Source organism: Nothobranchius furzeri, chromosome 16 (genome assembly GCF_043380555.1).
Source record: "Nothobranchius furzeri strain GRZ-AD chromosome 16, NfurGRZ-RIMD1, whole genome shotgun sequence".
In the NCBI taxonomy this organism is placed as follows: Eukaryota; Metazoa; Chordata; class Actinopteri; order Cyprinodontiformes; family Nothobranchiidae; genus Nothobranchius; species Nothobranchius furzeri.
Window position 1 is genome coordinate 40198182 of NC_091756.1, and position 17229 is coordinate 40215410.

At 40.9% G+C, this 17229-nt stretch overlaps 2 protein-coding genes across 5 annotated transcripts; one reads left to right on the forward strand and one right to left on the reverse strand.

The window, feature by feature from the left end:
• The first annotated feature begins 474 nt into the window (after positions 1–474).
• On the forward strand, positions 475–7818 carry LOC107387551 (voltage-dependent anion-selective channel protein 2). 3 transcript variants are annotated; one of them, XM_054749769.2, is made up of 9 exons: positions 475–608; positions 1260–1331; positions 1457–1506; positions 1718–1870; positions 1955–2011; positions 2099–2322; positions 3880–4030; positions 7009–7066; positions 7147–7818. In XM_054749769.2, exons 2-9 carry the CDS (start codon positions 1265–1267, stop codon positions 7236–7238), a joined length of 852 nt encoding a protein of 283 aa, XP_054605744.2. In that variant the 5' UTR covers positions 475–608; positions 1260–1264; the 3' UTR covers positions 7239–7818. The 3 variants fall into 3 exon arrangements, with proteins under 3 accessions (XP_054605744.2, XP_070401534.1, XP_070401533.1); XM_070545433.1 differs by having other exon boundaries at positions 1955–2007; positions 2095–2322; XM_070545432.1 differs by having other exon boundaries at positions 523–598; positions 1259–1331.
• LOC107387552 (catechol O-methyltransferase domain-containing protein 1) lies at positions 7818–16884 on the reverse strand. Of its 2 annotated transcripts, none has more exons than XM_054749770.2 (7): positions 16758–16884; positions 15244–15368; positions 15021–15126; positions 14053–14171; positions 13338–13392; positions 8327–8460; positions 7818–8250 (listed from the first exon to the last, which is right to left on the reverse strand). In XM_054749770.2, exons 2-7 carry the CDS (start codon positions 15346–15348, stop codon positions 8098–8100), a joined length of 672 nt encoding a protein of 223 aa, XP_054605745.1. In that variant the 5' UTR covers positions 15349–15368; positions 16758–16884; the 3' UTR covers positions 7818–8097. The 2 variants fall into 2 exon arrangements, with proteins under 2 accessions (XP_054605745.1, XP_015818054.1); XM_015962568.3 differs by lacking the exon at positions 16758–16884 and adding an exon at positions 16274–16451.
• Positions 16885–17229: the final 345 nt, after the last annotated feature.

Below are 17229 nucleotides of genomic sequence, written 5' to 3' on the forward strand. Positions count from 1 at the left end.
TGCTCATTGGTCAACTTTCCTTGCGGGGTCACCCATAAAGACAGTGGGAGGGTGAAAGGTTTATTCACATTTGTTTTGTTGGGTTATTTTTCGTGTGAGGTATTTTTTTGTCAGATTAGTTGATTGTTCAAGAAACGTGATATCTATCTATCTATCTATCTATCTATCTATCTATCTATCTATCTATCTATCTATCTATCTATCTGAAACAAAGCATCTGAAGAATTATTACATTTTTGAAATAATTATTACATTAGCGCAAACGAGTGGCGTATCGGTTACCATGGTGTTCCATAGAGGTCTCTAACATGCCGGTGAACATGAAGCACAATTTTATTTTAAATATGAGTCATTTTATATCATGAAAATACATTTATAGCCTACACCTATATAACCATTGCTTAAAGTGGTTAATAAATGTTTGAAGTGTTGATGTTTCGCTTTAATTTTAGTCAGGCACCTCAGCGCGCAGCTACATTTCTAGGTCCTGACGCACTGAGGTCAGTTGGGCGTTTATTGCGTGTCTCCTTCATATCGTCCTACGCCGGTTTTTTCCACGCGGATTCAGACTCTTTAAGTTGCAATACTTTAAGTAGCCGCAATTGTCGGTAAGTATTTTCTAATTCCGTGTTTGTTGGCGTGATTTTCTTGAAATTTGGCCGTGATCAGTAATGTCATTTAGCGTGTGTAAAACGCCCCCTACCACACGGAGTTTATAATCGTATGACACCTTATCTAATAACAACGTAACGGGTTAATGCACTCTCGTCTTACCTGGAGAGTGACTGTCAAACCCCAACCTACAACCTTCTGTATTTGGTTTAAGCTCTCTTTAAAGGGCGTCCTCTATGTTACTCAAGACTGCTGCGTTGTGCCTGGATGTCACGTTTGCTTTTACATCCAACTAAACTCGAACATTGAGCAACGCTTTTACTCTAGGTGTGCCTTTTATATTCCCGTAAGCTGTCCGTAGAGCGCTGCAGCCTCCGGTGTAACCTTGGCTGTTTGGCTCTCGTCTGTCTGTAGGTGTCAGGCAAAACCAATAATGTACTGTGGGCGCGTTGAAGATCCTGGCAGTTTAACTACAAACAATCTCTTCTAATACTGTTGATTTTACAGCAACATTTGTGAAATGTTACGTAATGGTCACAAGTGGAGGTTTCAGTGGATTATTTTGACCTGGTAATAGCTTTTTGTAATAAAAAACAAAAACTTTCAATCATCTTAACCGTTTTTGCTCATCAAACTGTGTTTTACAGATAAAATGGCTGTTCCTCCAGCATATGCAGACCTTGGAAAATCAGCAAAGGACATCTTCAATAAAGGATATGGTAACTGAAACAAGATAAATAGCTTTTAAGAACAGTTTTTCTTTGCTGATCTGGAGAAAAGAATTGTGCTGGTTGAAAAGCATTTCCCAGGACAGGATTAACTATCTCATTGTTTCTCTTTGCAGGCTTTGGGCAGATTAAACTTGATGTGAAGACCAAGTCTTCAAATGGAGTGGTGAGTTAAACCGTTCCTGTTGTCATACTTTAGTGTGATAATGTTACTTATTTAAACCAAGCTCAGACAGCCCTTATCTGCATTTGCTTATGTTTTGAATATTATAAGAACTGACCTGAGATCTGTTTGGCGTCAGACAGTTTTTATCCCATTCTGGAAAAGATGTTTTATTGTCTGCAGGCAGCATTAAAACCCTCTTGTCTCCTTTTAGGAATTTAAAACATCTGGCTCATCTAACGTAGACACCAGTAAGGTCATTGGTACTCTGGAAACCAAGTACAAATGGGCTGAGTATGGTCTGACATTCACGGAGAAGTGGACCACAGAAAACACACTTGGGACAGAAGTGTGTGTTGAGGATAAGGTAAATAAAGACTGTTGTTCTGCTGATGCTCATTCTACTTGTTAGAAGCTCTATAATATTCATGCCATCATTTTCTTCTTCTAGATCACCAAAGGGTTGAAACTTAACTTTGAAACAACATTCTCACCCAACACTGGGCAAGTTGGATCTAACTTAGGCCTAATTAAAATATAACCCCATTGTTTACATTTTTAATCTTTTTTTCTCTGTTTTTTTCCCCACAGGAAGAAGAGCGGTAAAGTGAAGACAGCGTATAAGCGGGAACACCTTAACGCAGGCATTGATGTAGATCTAGATTTTGCTGGTCCAACTATCCATGGGGCAGCGGTGGCTGGATATGAGGGATGGCTCGCAGGCTACCAGATGACCATTGACTCGGCCAAATCCAAGATGACCCATAGCAACTTCGCTGTTGGCTACCAAACCGGGGACTTCCAGCTCAGCACCAATGTGTAGGTCTCAAAATGAGCAAATATACAAATCGCATCAAAATAACCTCCAGGCTTTAGAAACGTCTTTGTAAAAGGCTCCACCCTTTTACTATTACGATGCACTTTTTAGTTGGAAGATGTAAAGGCAGAAAGCTGGCCCTCATTTATCAAACACTCGTAGAAACCGTCCTATATTTCCTCCTATGATCAAAAATTAGAATGTGTGTCTGAACGGTCAAAAGACTGATTCAAGAAACATGCGGTGGCCTCTCGTATGCACGTTCCTCCGCAACCGATGATAAATCCCACCTGTGCATGTGCGTACCCAGGTGCTCGTGTCCGTTCTCAGTCATTTACATACAGAAACGCCCTTAATCAACCATATTTGGTCATGCTACGTCCTCAGCACATGAGAGAATTTCCTGTTTTCTTTTTCGAAAATAATTTTCAGAAACTTTATTGACAGCGATATCGAAACACTGGCTGCCGAAGCACAAACGAAAGTTGCGGAGGTTATAAACACGGTCTGGACAGAGGAGAGGTTCCCGTCAGGTATAAATAAAATAATGAATCTGATAAATGGTAGAGTAATGGGTTGTCATTTACATTTAAGGAGTTGTTCTGTTTGGAGTTAGTGTTATTTGGAAATGAGTTGTCTATGATCAGGGAGCAGAGGAGGTTCTGGAGGGTTCTATGGAATCGGATTCGTGCGGTTTATCTGTTGCATCATAAAGGGTCCCAAATCCCAGCATAGCAGAAGGATTTCCTTTGAGATCAGCGTGCTCACAGAGAACGCGTTCCCTCCAGAGAGCACGTTCTGTTAAATCCTCAAATAAGCAGGAGCGGACCACGCCATTGATGTGCGTCCCGAGCCTTAGGGACGCATCCAACTTCACCCCAAGGTTAGTGACCAGTTCCTTTTCAGAGGAGGCCAGTGAAGAGAGGTCATCTGTCTTTTTAGCTACGCCACTGGAACTCAGTTTAAAAACAACAACAGCCTCAGTTTTGCTGTCATTAAAACTAAGGAAGCTAGAGGCCATCCATGCTCTAACTTCGTCTAGACAATCGAGGAGTGTTTGCACTAAAGCTGTGGATTCGTGTCTCAACGGAAAATAGATTTGGCAATCATCTGCAAACAAATGAAAACTGATCTTGTGGTTTTTAAAGACTGAACCAAGGGGAAGCAGGTAGAGAGAAAACAACAATGGCCCCAGAACAGACCCCTGAGGAACCCCCCATGAGAGACTAGCACTAAATGATGAGGTGGTGTTGCCAAGCTTCACAGAGAAGCTTCTCTCACAGAGATAAGACCTAACAAACATGCATACATGCTTCGTGACTGACATCTGTATGTAAGCAGATGTCAGAGTGGATGTTAAGTACTTGTGGGCCTCTACGGGACGGGGGCGGGCTTAGTAAAGAATTGACGTCGGCTGCATTATCACAGAACAGTCAGATCATCACTGTTACGGATCTCTAAAAAATCATACATATTTCCTGAAAAGGGAAGAACTCCAGTATTCTGCTTTAAAGACTTACATTTTTTTTGTCCTTGTCTTGCTTTTTCCCCTCACATAGAAATGATGGTTCAGAGTTTGGTGGATACATCTATCAGAAGGTAAATGACAACCTGGAGACCGCCGTAAGTCTTGCCTGGACTGCAGGAACAAACGGCACTCGATTTGGAATCGCTGCTAAATACCTGCTGGACTCCAGTGCCTCCATATCAGTAAGTTTCCAGTTAGCATGAACTGCTGAGTGGGGGTGGTGGGTGGTTTTGTTTCATTTGAACCAATCTGGATAATTTAGTGCTTTCAACAGTATTTATTTTTTTCAGTCATCAAAGTCATTCAGTAGATAGAAGCGTCCTATACATACACAGAGGAACATAAGTATTTGAGCACCCTGCCATTTTGCACGTTCTCCCACTTAGAAATCATGGAGGGGTCTGAAATTCACATTGTAGGTGCATTCCTGCTGTGCGAGACGACATTAAAAAGTCAGGAAATCACACTGTACAATTTTTATGAATTTATTTGTATTGCACCGCTGCACAAAGGTATTTGAACACCTGGCAATCAGCAAGAATTCTGAAGCGGGCCAAAATCCCTGTTGCAGTTTGTGCAAACCTGGTGAAGATCCACAGGAAACGCTTGTACACAAACAAAGGCTTCTGTACTAAATATTGACACTGATTTTCTCAGGTGTTTATGTGCAGCAGTGCAATATAAATAAATAATTTAAACATCACAGTGATTTCTTGAAATGTTTTAAAATGCTGTGTCTCACAGTGGTAATCATAGTATTGGCCAGCGTGCCGTCCCGTTCTGGAGGGTTGAGTGGAGATGCAGGAAGACCAGAGACGGACAGAATAGGAAAATAGTCAAATAGAAACAAAACCAAGAGCTTGAAAAGGAAGGTAGATATATCCCACTACACATTTTTACCTTTATAAAGCAATCATTTATAAGCATGTAATATTTGTGTATTTGATACAATTCAGATCACATTCAAAACTCAGTCCCACACCCAGGGCCATATCAAGATATTTTGGGGCCCCAAGACAAAATGGTTTGAAAACATTTCAACTTCAATATTTGAAATTGTGACTAATTTCCACATTTGGATTTCCAAATATTGTAACTTTAGTTCTTTATATTTAGTGATAATTTATTCACAACAAACCAAGATGTTAGGATATTTACCTCTTTCAGCAGTCTTTAAAAGTTCCTTTAGATTTTGGCCTATCCATCCATCTATCCATTTTCAACCAGTTATCCGGAGTCGGGTCGCGGGGGCGGAGTCGGGTCACGGGGGCGGTAGCCTAAGTCGAAAGGCCCAGACTTCCCTCTCCACAGCCACTTAGGCCAGCTCCTCCGGGGGAATTCCAAGGCGTTCCCTGGCCAGATGAGAGACATAGTCCCTCCACCGTGTCCTGGGTCTACCTTTAGGTCTCCTCTCGGTTGTACGTGCCCAGAAAACCTCACCAGGGAGGTGCCCAGAAGGCATCCTGACCAGATGCCCAAGCCACCTCAACTGGCTCCTCTCGATGTGGAGGATCAGTGGGTCTACTCCAAGCCCCCCCTGAATGACCGAGCTTCTCACCCTATCTCTAAGGAAGAGCCCAACCACTCTTCTGAGAAAACTCATTTCGGCTGCTTGTATCCGCAATTTTGTTCTTTCGGTCACTACCCAAAGCTCATGACCATAGGTGAGGGTAGGAATGTAGATCGACCGGTAAATCGAGACCTTCGCCTTCTGACTCAGCTCTCTCTTCACCACGATAGACCGGTACAACGCCCGCATCACTGCAGATGCAGCACCAATCCGCCTATCAATCTCACGCTCCAGTTTCCCCTCACTTGTGAACAAGACCCCGAGATACTTAAACTCCTCCACTTGGGGCAGGACCTCATCCGTGACCCGGAGAAGGCATTCTACCCTTTTCCGAATCAAGACCATGGTCTCAGATTTAGAGGAGCTGATTCTCATCCCAGCTGCTTCACACTCGGCTGCGAACCGCTCCAGCGAAAGCTGAAGATCATGTTCTGATGAAGCCAACAGGACCACATCATCTGCAAAAAGCAGAGACCTGAACCTCAGGTCACCAAAACGGATCCCCTCCACACCTTGGCTGCGCCTAGAAATCCTGTCCATAAAAGTTATGAACAGAATCGGTGACAAAGAGCAGCCTTGGGAGAGTCCAACTCTCACTGGGAATGAGCCCGACTTACTGCCGGCAATGCGGACCAAGCTCTGACACCGGTCATACAGGGACCTAACAGCCCATATCAGAGGGCCTGGTACCCCATACTCACGGAGTACCCCCCACAGGGCTTCCAGAGGGATGCGGTCAAACGCCTTCTTGTGTTGCCTGCACAAACTAAATTTGTATCATCTGCAAACATTAAGTAGAAACATTCTGTAGCGTTGCATATATCATTTATATATAATATGAAAAGTTTTGGACCTGTTGCTGATTCTTGTGGAACATCAGATTATTTATCTAAACCCTGATCATGTGTCTTTTCACACTGGCTTGTTGTGGGACCACAACACACGGATGAGGTCTGGACACCTCGTGGAAATTGTAGATTTATTTAAAATCAGGTCTCCGCACAGACAGGAGCTCCCCAGAGGTAATCACTCGCTCAGATTCCTCGGAAGTTGCATCAAGCAGGCTTTTATGTTGCACCCATACCATAAAAGGTGCAGCCTCTTAGTGCAATTACAGGCTGCACACAGCCAGCTAATGAACAGGTAGAAGCGGGATGTTCCAAGCAGCCAATCATCTGGTTGCACCGGCACAGCAACATTAGTTTGCCTGCAGGATGGGTGCTTTGTTTCTCCCAACGGCAGGGGCCGTGACATGCACTGTCTTCTCTTTTAAGTTACGTTCTATCCCTGAAATCATACCTTGTAATGCATAATCCTCCATTTTCATCAATAATCTCCTGTGGCCTATTGTATCAAAAGCCTTTAAATCTACAAAAATTCAAAGGGAATTAATTATATGTTGGCTTGTGCCATTTCTTCTACCATCTGCACTATAGGGGGTAATTCGGTTGTGTCTAAAACCACGCCGACTTCCATTTAATAATGTTTTTTTAAATGTGTATATAACGGTTTCACAAATAAAGAACTATTTAGAAAATGGTTTGGATATTCAGATGTGATCAACCTTTGGATTATACTTTTCTGTTCCAGGCTAAGGTGAATAATGCTAGCTTGGTAGGAATTGGATACACTCAGACTCTACGGCCTGGTAAGATCCACATCACAAGACATTACCACCTCTAATCACCATAAAACTTTAACATCTTACATGTTAAACAATCATTGCAGGTATGAAACTCACTCTGTCAGCGTTAGTAGATGGGAAGAATATCAACGCTGGAGGTCACAAGCTCGGTCTAGGCCTGGAGTTAGAGGCATGAGGATCATCTCTGCTGGTATCAACAGAAGCTAATCTTCAGTGTTTGTGAGTGGTTAGAAACAGATATTTCAATGACAAGGCCAAAACCAAGTAGAACCCCCTCCCCTAGGCACTGGTGAGATGAAGACATTTCCATTTATCAGGGTATTCCTCATTCTGCCCATTTATCCTCCTAACAATCCTGTATAATTAAAACATAGCTTCTTTTATTTTGATGGTCCAGAATTATATTTTGCAGAAGTTTTATCTAATAGAATGTAAATTTGAGTGATTATTTTTGCACAATATTCCTTATATTTCCATATTTTATTGATTTGGTGGTGTTCTACTGCCTGATTAGGGTCTGAAGTGCATCAACTTGCTGCTCCTGAGGCTTTATCCTGCTGTATGTTTTAGACATCTGCTACTTAGCTTATCTCCTTAGCTAGAAATCATGGTTAAACCAGTTATTTTTCTCATGACCTGACTGAAACCAGAGTGAATTAACCAGCTCTCTTCCCGTTTGTGAGAACTGTGACACTTATCAGATGGGTTTGTGTGTTTCTGTGTGTCTACCTGTACAATAAAGTCCTGAAACCAGTCATTCTTTCATGTCCTTTTTAATACAGTTAGGCAGCATGGTCAAAACCACTGTAAAAGCAAAGTGCAATATTCTCCCCATAAACGTTTAAATCCTTGGTCCTTAAATTCAAGAGCTGAAGTTAAACAAGAGGCAATGTTTGACATTGAGCGGCATAAAACTTGACATCCTCACATGAACCCACAAACCAAACATGTTCTGGCAACAGTTTCCAAATATGCCTGCACCTTTGCCCAATAGTAATCTAGTGTTGATATTACACTTAGTGTCTTCATTAAGCTTAAAGTTTGACCGCCAGCGTGAGCCCATCTCCCACCGTTAGCATGCTCAAGGTGATTCGTACATCTCTGTGCAGCTTCTTGTTCAGCTTGTCTATCGCCACCGTGTCTGGACCTTTGGAGGATGCATTCAGGACTTGCCCCCCCCACAGAACCTGCAGCAGCAGAAAAGCCTCGTTTATTACAACCTGGCATTCAAAATGACAAACATGATTTGGTGTGAGCTCCTACGTTGTCGATTGCGATGATTCCTCCTTTTCTCACTAGTAATAGAGACTTTTCATAATAATTATCATAGTTAACTTTGTCTGCATCTATGAAGACAAAGTCAAAAGTTTCAGCCTGACCAGAAGACAGAAGTTCATCTGAGGGGGAGAAAAAAATAAAAAGTTTTGATCAGATTAGTCTCATTTTAGTCAAAATAAAATACCTCATTACATTTTTCAAGTCAATAAAATATTCAGATGCAAGTTTGGCAAAATAAAGAATTTTAAAGGGAAATTCACCCAAAATTGAAATTTTGTTGTTGATTTATTTCCCAGTGTTATATAAGTGGGGGGTTAACCAGCTCAACCAGTCACCTGACCTGGCTGAACTCCTTTAGCTTAGCATAAAACACAGTAAGTGAATCGATCCATGCTAGCTTGGCCGACCAGTCCTTGGAAGCAATCCATTAGCAGAGTAGCATCACAAACCAGAGGACAGGAAAATTATGTTCTTTTCTTTATTTTTGCTGCGCAGACTTCTACATCCCACACACACCTGTTTCTCAGTGAAAACATCAGCTTTTATACATCTCACTAATTGGGATAAACCATCACCTAAAACCTTAACACTATATGCAATCATAGTTACTTTAAAATTTACACTACACTTTCATCTCTATAAATAAGCAGAACATGCATCAATACTTCACACCATATTAAAATAACCCAATCAATCTTCCAATCCTCTTGATACACCTCTCAGGAACCTATTTAACAGGGGTCCCCAATCCTGGTCCTGGAGGGCCGGTATTCTGCATGTTTTAGTTTGAACTCTGTTTCAACACACCTGATTTCAATCAGCAGCTATAATTAACAGGCTACAACAGCTTGATGAGCTGCTGCACAGGTATTTCAACCACTGAATCAAGTCTGTTGGAGCAGAAAAAACACAAAACTTGCTGGGTACCAGCCCTCCAGCACCAGGATTGGGGACCCCTGCTTTAAATGATCCACACACCATCAGTAACTATTTTGCTCACACACCTGCTGACGGGAAACAGGAAAGGTAAGCACACACCCACAGTACAAATGTTTGTTCCACAGCCATTTCCTTGTTCAGTTCTTCATCTCAATAAATATCTTACTTTCCACTTTACAGGGTCACCTGCTAATCAGTATACAAACATAGCATTTCAATACCTCATGAATGTGTCTCATTCCAATTATAAGTATAAGATCAGTAGATCTGTCAAGTATTTAGGTGTGGTAGTGATCCACTGTTACAATCCAACTAGCACAGAGTAAAAAAGTCCTTAAAGTTACTCAGTAGTGACCTCAATCCTGCTTTGCAACCTAAATAATCAGACTGACTGCAAGTGAAAATAATTAGAAATACGAATCACAGGCACCATTTTAGACTCGGTACTACTTTATGACACAGCACAGCTATAAGCCTCCGCTGAGAGGTGCAAGGCAGTACCAAAGGCACCCGCTACGGCTAGGCAATAAATCAAATGTGTATAGTTATCAAAATTTCTGACTCTTATTGTGATCATTTTTCCCCATGTTAATAAATTTGATAATAAAAAACTGAAAAGATGTGTAGGTTGGCAACATTCACATCCCTTTAAGAAGCTGTATCACCTTGAGTCACATTAAAATGTGACTCAACATAATACATGTGACAGCCCCATCTAGTGGACAACCTTTGTTTCTGCGCATACCTGTAGTTATCTTCCATTTATCATTAGATGTGAAATCCAATATATCGTGAGATAAATTTTAGGCCATATCGCCCAGCCCTAGCACCCACTTCTGTAAACACAGATGCTAATGTTAGTGAAGCAGCATAAAACATGCATGCATGTAAAGCAGCTCGGTTTTCTTTTTTGTTTATTTGGCAGACGCTTTTATCCAAAGCGACTTACATTTTATAACCAATAGGGCATGTTGTGATCTGTGGGGGAAACTGGAATACCCGGAGGAAACCCACGCATGCATGGGGAGAACACGCAACTCCACGCAGAAAGGCCGCAGCTGAGTTTCGAACATGCAACCTTCGTGCTTACAGTGCTAACAACTGCACCACCATGCAGCCCATTCTCTTTTGAGAATTGCTAATAAAAAGTGTTATCAGCAAAACGTTCTTTTCATTTTTAAAACATTAGTTCAACTTCTGCATGTCTGGGAGGAGTGAGTGATCCGTTTTGTGAAGCAGCACACACTGCTACTCCGTGAATCTGCTTCACTTGTCTCCCAACACTGCAGGAGTGACAGCTTTCTACAGAGCTGTTTGAAGAGTTAAACTTAATGGTGTAAACACATTTAATAAGCCTAATTCCTCCTGTCCGTGGACTGCAGGTGGAATGACTTGTGTTTTATGGCTGCAGAGGGATTGCTGATCATTCAAACTGATTTATATTAGATTACAAGAGGAGGAGCAGATCCAGGTATTTGGAAGCTTTGTTTTTTTATTGATCAGAGTCTGTTGGGTCTCAATTCCTGCAGAAGGCTGATTGGGTTGAGCTGAGCGCAGCAATTCTGCAAATAGAAAATACTGCATTTCTCACACACACGCCTCACGTGTGTGTGTGTGTGTGTGTGTGTGTGTGTGTGTGTGTGTGTGTGTGTGTGTGTGTGTGTGTGTGTGTGTGTGTGTGTGTGTGTGTGTGTGTGTGTGTGTGTGTGTGTGTGTGTGTGTGTGTGTGTGTGTGTGTGTGTGTGTGTGTGTGTGTGTGTGTGTGTGTGTGTGTGTGTGTGTGTTACGTAGGTTTGCCAACAACGTACACATTTGTTTATAGAACTTTGTGTCCTTGGGGTTGCTAGGCCTTAAATGTTGGGAAATATGTCAGACAACATTTCATTTTTGGGTGGAATATCCTTTTAAAGTAGTAACTGCTGATCATGAAAGTGTATAAAAAACAATTTGGGAAAAAGGAAACACTGGAGGAGAATACAGGTCCTTCTCAAAAATTAGCATATTGTGATAAAGTTCATTATTTTCTGTAATGTACTGATAAACATTAGACTTTCATATATATTAGATTCATTACACACAACTGAAGTAGTTAAAGCCTTTTATTGTTTCTAATATTGATGATTTTGACATACAGCTCAAAAAAACCCAAAATTCCTATCTCAAAACATTAGCATATCATGAAAAGGTTCTAAATGAGATATTAACCTAATCATCTGAATCAACTAACTCTAAACACCTGCAAAAGATTCCTGAGGCTTTTAAAAACTCCCAGCCTGGTTCATTACTCTAAACCGCAATCATGGGTAACACTGCCGACCTGACTGCTGTCCAGAAGGCCATCATTGACACCCTCAAGCAAGAAGGTAAGACACAGAAATAAATTTCTGAATGAATAGGCTGTCCCAGAGTGCTGTATCAAGGCACCTCAGTGGAAACGAAAAAGTGTGGCAGAAAACGCTGCACAACGAGAAGAGGTGACCAGACCCTGAGGAAGATTGTGGAGAAGGACCGATTCCAGACCTTGGGGAACCTGCACAAGCAGTGGACTGAGTCTGGAGTAGAAACATCCAGAGTCACCGTGTACAGGCGTGTCCAGTTACCATTAAACTTCCCCATGGCGCAAGCTCCCACTAGCTTAACCAGCTAATGTGCTCATCTAAAAACAGCCCCCTTTCACAACCAACTGAATGTGTAGGGTTCCGCTTACGCCAACATCATACACAAAAAATGCTGAACACTAACCACGAAATTTTTATAGAAATAAGAGAATCTTGTTTAGTGGGCCTTTGGTAATTTAAGACCTTTGGAAACTGGATTTAAGGATTATTTGTCATTTTTAAGGATTTTTAAGGCCTTAAATTTTGAAAAGCAAATTTAAGACTTTTTAAGGACCCGCGGATACCCTGTGGGCTACAGAGAAGCAGCACTGGACTTTTGCTCAGTGGTCCAAAGTACTTTTTTTGGATGAAAGCAAATTTTGCATGTTATTCAGAAATCAAGGTGCCAGAGTCTGGAGGAAGACTGGGCAGAGGGAAATGCCAAAATGCCTGAAGTCCAGTGTCAAGTACCCAGAGTCAGTGATGGTCTGGGGTGCCATGTCAGCTGCTGGTGTAGGTCCACTGTGTTTTATCAAGGGCAGGGTCAATGCAGCTAGCTATCAGGAGATTTTGGAGCACTTCATGCTTCCATCTGCTGAAAAGCTTTATGGAGATGAAGATTTCATTTTTCAGCACGACCTGGCACCTGCTCACAGTGCCAAAACCACTGGTAAATAGTTTACTGACCATGGTATTACTGTCAATTGGCCTGCCAACTCTCCTGACCTGAACCCCATAGAGAATCTGTGGGATATTGTGAAGAGAAGGTTGAGGGACGCAAGACCCAACACTCTGGATGAGCTTAAGCCCGCTATCGAAGCATCCTGGGCCTCCATAACACCTCAGCAGTGCCACAGGCTGATTGCCGCCATGCCACGCCGCATAGAAGCAGTCCTTTCTGCAAAAGGATTCCCGATCAAGTATTGTGTGAATAACTGAACATAATTATTTGAAGGTTGACTTTTGTATTAAAAACATTTTTTATTGGTCGGCTAAAAATGCTAATTTTTTTATAGGAATTTTGGGTTTTCATGCCAAAATCATCAATATTAGAAACAATAAAAGGCTTGAACTACTTCAGTTGTGTGTAATGAATCTAATATATATGAACATCTAATGTTTATCAGTACATTACAGAAAATAATGAACTTGATCACAATATGCTAATTTTTTGAGAAAGACCTGTAGTTGCTGATAAAACAGTTGTGACCTTTGCCAAACTTTCGAGGAGGTTCTGTCCTGGTAAATTATTCAAACGTGTGCAATGATCAAAGATTTGGAGGGAATTTTTTTTTTCAAAAAAGGCCTCAAAACAACACTGTTGTGAATGCAACAATACATTTTATCAAGTTTTTTTTTTTTTTTTTTTACAGGACAAAGACATGAGTTTAGGATTTTTTTAATCAAAATGTCCCAATTCCAAAGAAATGTTACAATGGTAAAGAGATTTATTACGGTACCAAGAGTATTCAATGCTGGTTGAATGCGTAGATCAACTTTATGTTCAACCCCAGCCTGTAAGACAAAAGAACTGTTACTTTACTGTTTGAGTCCTAATTAACCAGTGGTCTTTTTTATTTTTTGAAAGTATGTGGAGTCATAAAAACACTGCAGACTCAGATTAACAACTTCAACCAAACTAAGTCACACCTGTTAAGATATGATAATCTTCACTGATCACCACTTTTTGAAAAATAGAAAACGAGAATTTATATAACAGCACCACATTTCACCTCAAACATCACATTGTGTCACACTAACGATATGTACTAGGGATGCACAATATATCGGCATCAATATCTGTATTGGCCGGTCATTTTTTAACATCAGTATCGGTCCGATAAATAAGACGGCCAATATTAACCGATATTTTCTTCCATCTTGTTTCCATTTGTTTATCAGTTTCAGACGCTGAGGGGGAGGGTGTGTGTGTGTGTGTGTGTGATGTGTTTGTTTAGTCATGTAACAGTAAATGTAATCATCTCAGAAGCATAAGTGTGTGGACATAATTATGTGAATTCAGCTTAAATAATTTTCATGCTATACAAAATCTGCTGATTTTAGAAGCATTAACATCAGTTTATCGGCGTCGGCAAATATCGATTATCGGCCATAACAGCGATATTAATATCAGCCCAAATATTTCATATCGTGCATCACTAATCTGTACCATACCTCTTTCCAGAACGGTTTGCCAATGTTGGTATATTTTTCACTGATATCACATGCAACAACAACTCCATCATCAGGCAAAGCCAGCGCCATGCTCAGTGTGTTGTAGCCTGTGTATACACCTGTAAATACAACATATGTGAGCCTGCCACCTTGTATTATAAGGAAGCAACACAGGTTTCCTGTTGGGACATATCAGGTACTCAAGTTTCCCCATCCACCCATTAGATTCAACATTTTTGATAATCTTCATGTAACCAAGGTGACTGAGGGAAAAATATAAAAATAAAAAGCTTCTAAAATCAATTTTTTACATGTGTGTGTGGTGGGTTAGGGTTAGAAAATCTGTGACAACACAGCAGTGGGATGAAAGAAGTGATTACATAAATGGCTGGATGTATCCTTGTTGTTTAGAGTTCTGCCTTTAATCAACACTGGTCCAAACATCACGTTATGTTTTAGCTTTAGATTCAGGTCCAGGTAACATTTTCTTTAAAAAATAAAATAAAATGACATGTGGCATGTCTGTCAGGTGCTGCGGTTGCATCCATCACTCTTAGATATTAGTAGGGGACGAATTACAGGACGCAGCTGGAGCGCAGCAGCGCTTGCTCCGTTCAACAGAATCCCCGGTATGCTGAGAGTTCATATAAATAATGTACTATAGGTAGAAGTTGGATCATTTTTTCTGGCCCTGCCTGGGTGTGTAAACTGAGGGCTTCCAGGGGAGGGAAAACTGATGCAGTTCTCAGTTGAACATTTAGTTCAATTCTGCATTCAATTTCTGCATAAAAATAACTTCATTTTATAGTTTATTAAATTCAAACAATTAATGTAAATTAATGTTTCCAAACACCTGCAGTGATGTCTTTCAAGCAATCATCTATTCAATTCAATTCAAAGACACTTTATTAATCCCAGAGAGATATCTGCACTAATCTTGCATTTCATGTTCAAATTGACCCACGTACCAATCTCTAACGCTTTCTTGGCTTTAATCAGTCTTGCCAAATTAGCCATGAACTGCGCCTGCTCACAGGCAACCATCATGATGTTCCAGGGGTCTTCCATCGTCCTCTAAAAACAAGATGAGTAGACACCAGTTGCATACATTTTTTGGATTACTTTGCAAAACCCAACAGATCTCATTCAGCACTTGGTGCTTCGTTGTGCCAGAAGCTCAGACCAACTCACCAGCCTGAGTTTATTCAGGACCGGATGTTCCCTCAAGGAGTGATTGAGGACGTACTGCATCAGTGGGTTGTCTTTTCCTCCGCCATGACTTTTAGAGATGCTCATTGTGAAAGGCCTCCTCTTCCCTGAGGGCAAACATAAAGCAATAAGCATCTCAAGAGCACAGTGATATCAGACTGAACGTCTTTCGGTAAACTTCACTCTGGTTCATTTAAATTTGATCTGACTTAAGTGATCTTGGTGGGTAAATCTAATGTTTTTTACATTTACAGCATGAGAACAAGATTAAAAAATAAAATGGAGGAAACAGGAAATTTAAAGACCTTATAGGTTGACAGCTTCACAATAAATGAGCCTGATAATTCATGTGTGTTCCCGTTTCTGGATTACAGGGCACCAGATGGTTCTCTTACAGACAAATTTCCTTCTGCTGTTTACATTTTATCTTTAATGGAAATGGCTGGGGGTGGGAGGGTAGAATAAAGGCTGTATTATTTGGCACTTTGTGAGGACATTCAAAATATCTAAATGATTACCCCCCCCCCCCCCCCCCCAAAAAAAAAAGAAAGAAAATCAGAAAACAAGTGGGCTTGAAACCAGACTTGGAGCAGATGTGCAGTTTCATTGTGATACTGGAATATGATGCAATATTGGCTGTTCGGTTTATAGCCAATAAATGTAGCATTTCTTGCCGTGAATCAGCCTTTATAACTATCCAAAATGATTGTTGCATTAGAAAAAAATTGACTTTCCTTCAGTTGAAGAAACCCATTTTGCTACTAAGGAAACACTAAAGGTCATGCATGTCAAGAAGACTAACGTTGTCAGCCCTGAAACCTTGTATAGCTTCGAATATTAAGCTATATTAATATTAACAAAACCCAAACTCAATAGAAACCTCAAATAAAACAAGTGGCATAAAAAACAATTAAAGCCAGTTTGTAGCTTTAAATATAAATATGGCACATGCGCACCAGTTCCTAGGGGTACCGTTTGTAGAGCAGTTCAACAAAAACGCTTTCGCGCTTACCATAAAAATATCCTGCAACAAAAACAACTCCGAGGGAGATGGTGCCCACCAGAGCTTCTTTGGAAACGCTGCGATAAAACCATCGACATATATTCGATGGATAAGACATGTTTATAAAAAACAAGCTCAGATGAACGTTGGTCACGCGCTTCCGTATCACGTGACGGCTGTACCGTACTACAGGTAGTAAACGCGACACGCAAACTGTCAGACCCTACCCTACCTACCCTACACCTCTTAAGTTTACATTCTGCGGTGTTCACACGAACTAAGCGCCGCGTTTTGAGCAGTGACGCATCTCGTCAGACACGATGCACATTTTAACGAGAAAACGTCAACTGCGTAAGGACGAGAAAGAAATAAAAACTCAAAAGAATGAAGCGCAGCAGGTTTTTTTGTATATTAAAACACAATGTTGCAGAATTACAGGATGTACAAGAAATAAACAGCACATCAAAGCAAAATTACATGAGAACAAACTCACCACTATAGAAGCAGGTTTGTAGACCAACAGAAGAAGATCGTGCTGAAATGAACCGTAAGAAGATAGCCAAGTATGTGACTGCTCACCAACCAGGCTGTATGACCTGCTGCTGCTTTTGTAGGAAAGCAGTATGGCAAGCCGTTTTAACATTTAATTAATAATGAGCCGATTGTTCATTAATACCTATTTCGTGTAGCAATAATGTAATTTATCCTTGTACAATTGTTTTTTTTACTAGTCAAAATCTCAAATAAAGACAAACAGCTATTTGTTACTAATAGAAATTAAGGATATCCATAATAACTACACTAGTAGAAATAATGTTTGAGATATCTTAGAATGCCTAAAAACCTAAGGTCCCCACGAGTCTGAAATCTAGTACGAGGGACAGCGAGCAGGCCCTGATTAGAGGAGCACAAAGAGCGTGATGGAACATGTATATTCAGGAGTGCAGTTAAATAGAGGGGTGCAG

Excerpts from the sequence above, each read along its gene's own strand:
- LOC107387551 (XM_054749769.2), top strand. The coding sequence starts at position 1,265 with ATGGCTGTTCCTCCAGCATATGCAGACCTTGGAAAATCAGCAAAGGAC. Across the intron at positions 2,012-2,098 it reads TCTCACCCAACACTGGGCAA|AAGAGCGGTAAAGTGAAGAC; the intron begins GTTGGATCTAAC and ends CCCCACAGGAAG. Across the intron at positions 7,067-7,146 it reads CACTCAGACTCTACGGCCTG|GTATGAAACTCACTCTGTCA; the intron begins GTAAGATCCACA and ends CAATCATTGCAG.
- LOC107387552 (XM_015962568.3), bottom strand. The coding sequence starts at position 16,382 with ATGTCTTATCCATCGAATATATGTCGATGGTTTTATCGCAGCGTTTCC. Across the intron at positions 15,369-16,273 it reads TGTTGCAGGATATTTTTATG|GGAAGAGGAGGCCTTTCACA; the intron begins GTAAGCGCGAAA and ends GTTTGCCCTCAG. Across the intron at positions 8,461-13,337 it reads ACCAGCATTGAATACTCTTG|ATGAACTTCTGTCTTCTGGT; the intron begins GTACCGTAATAA and ends TCTCCCCCTCAG.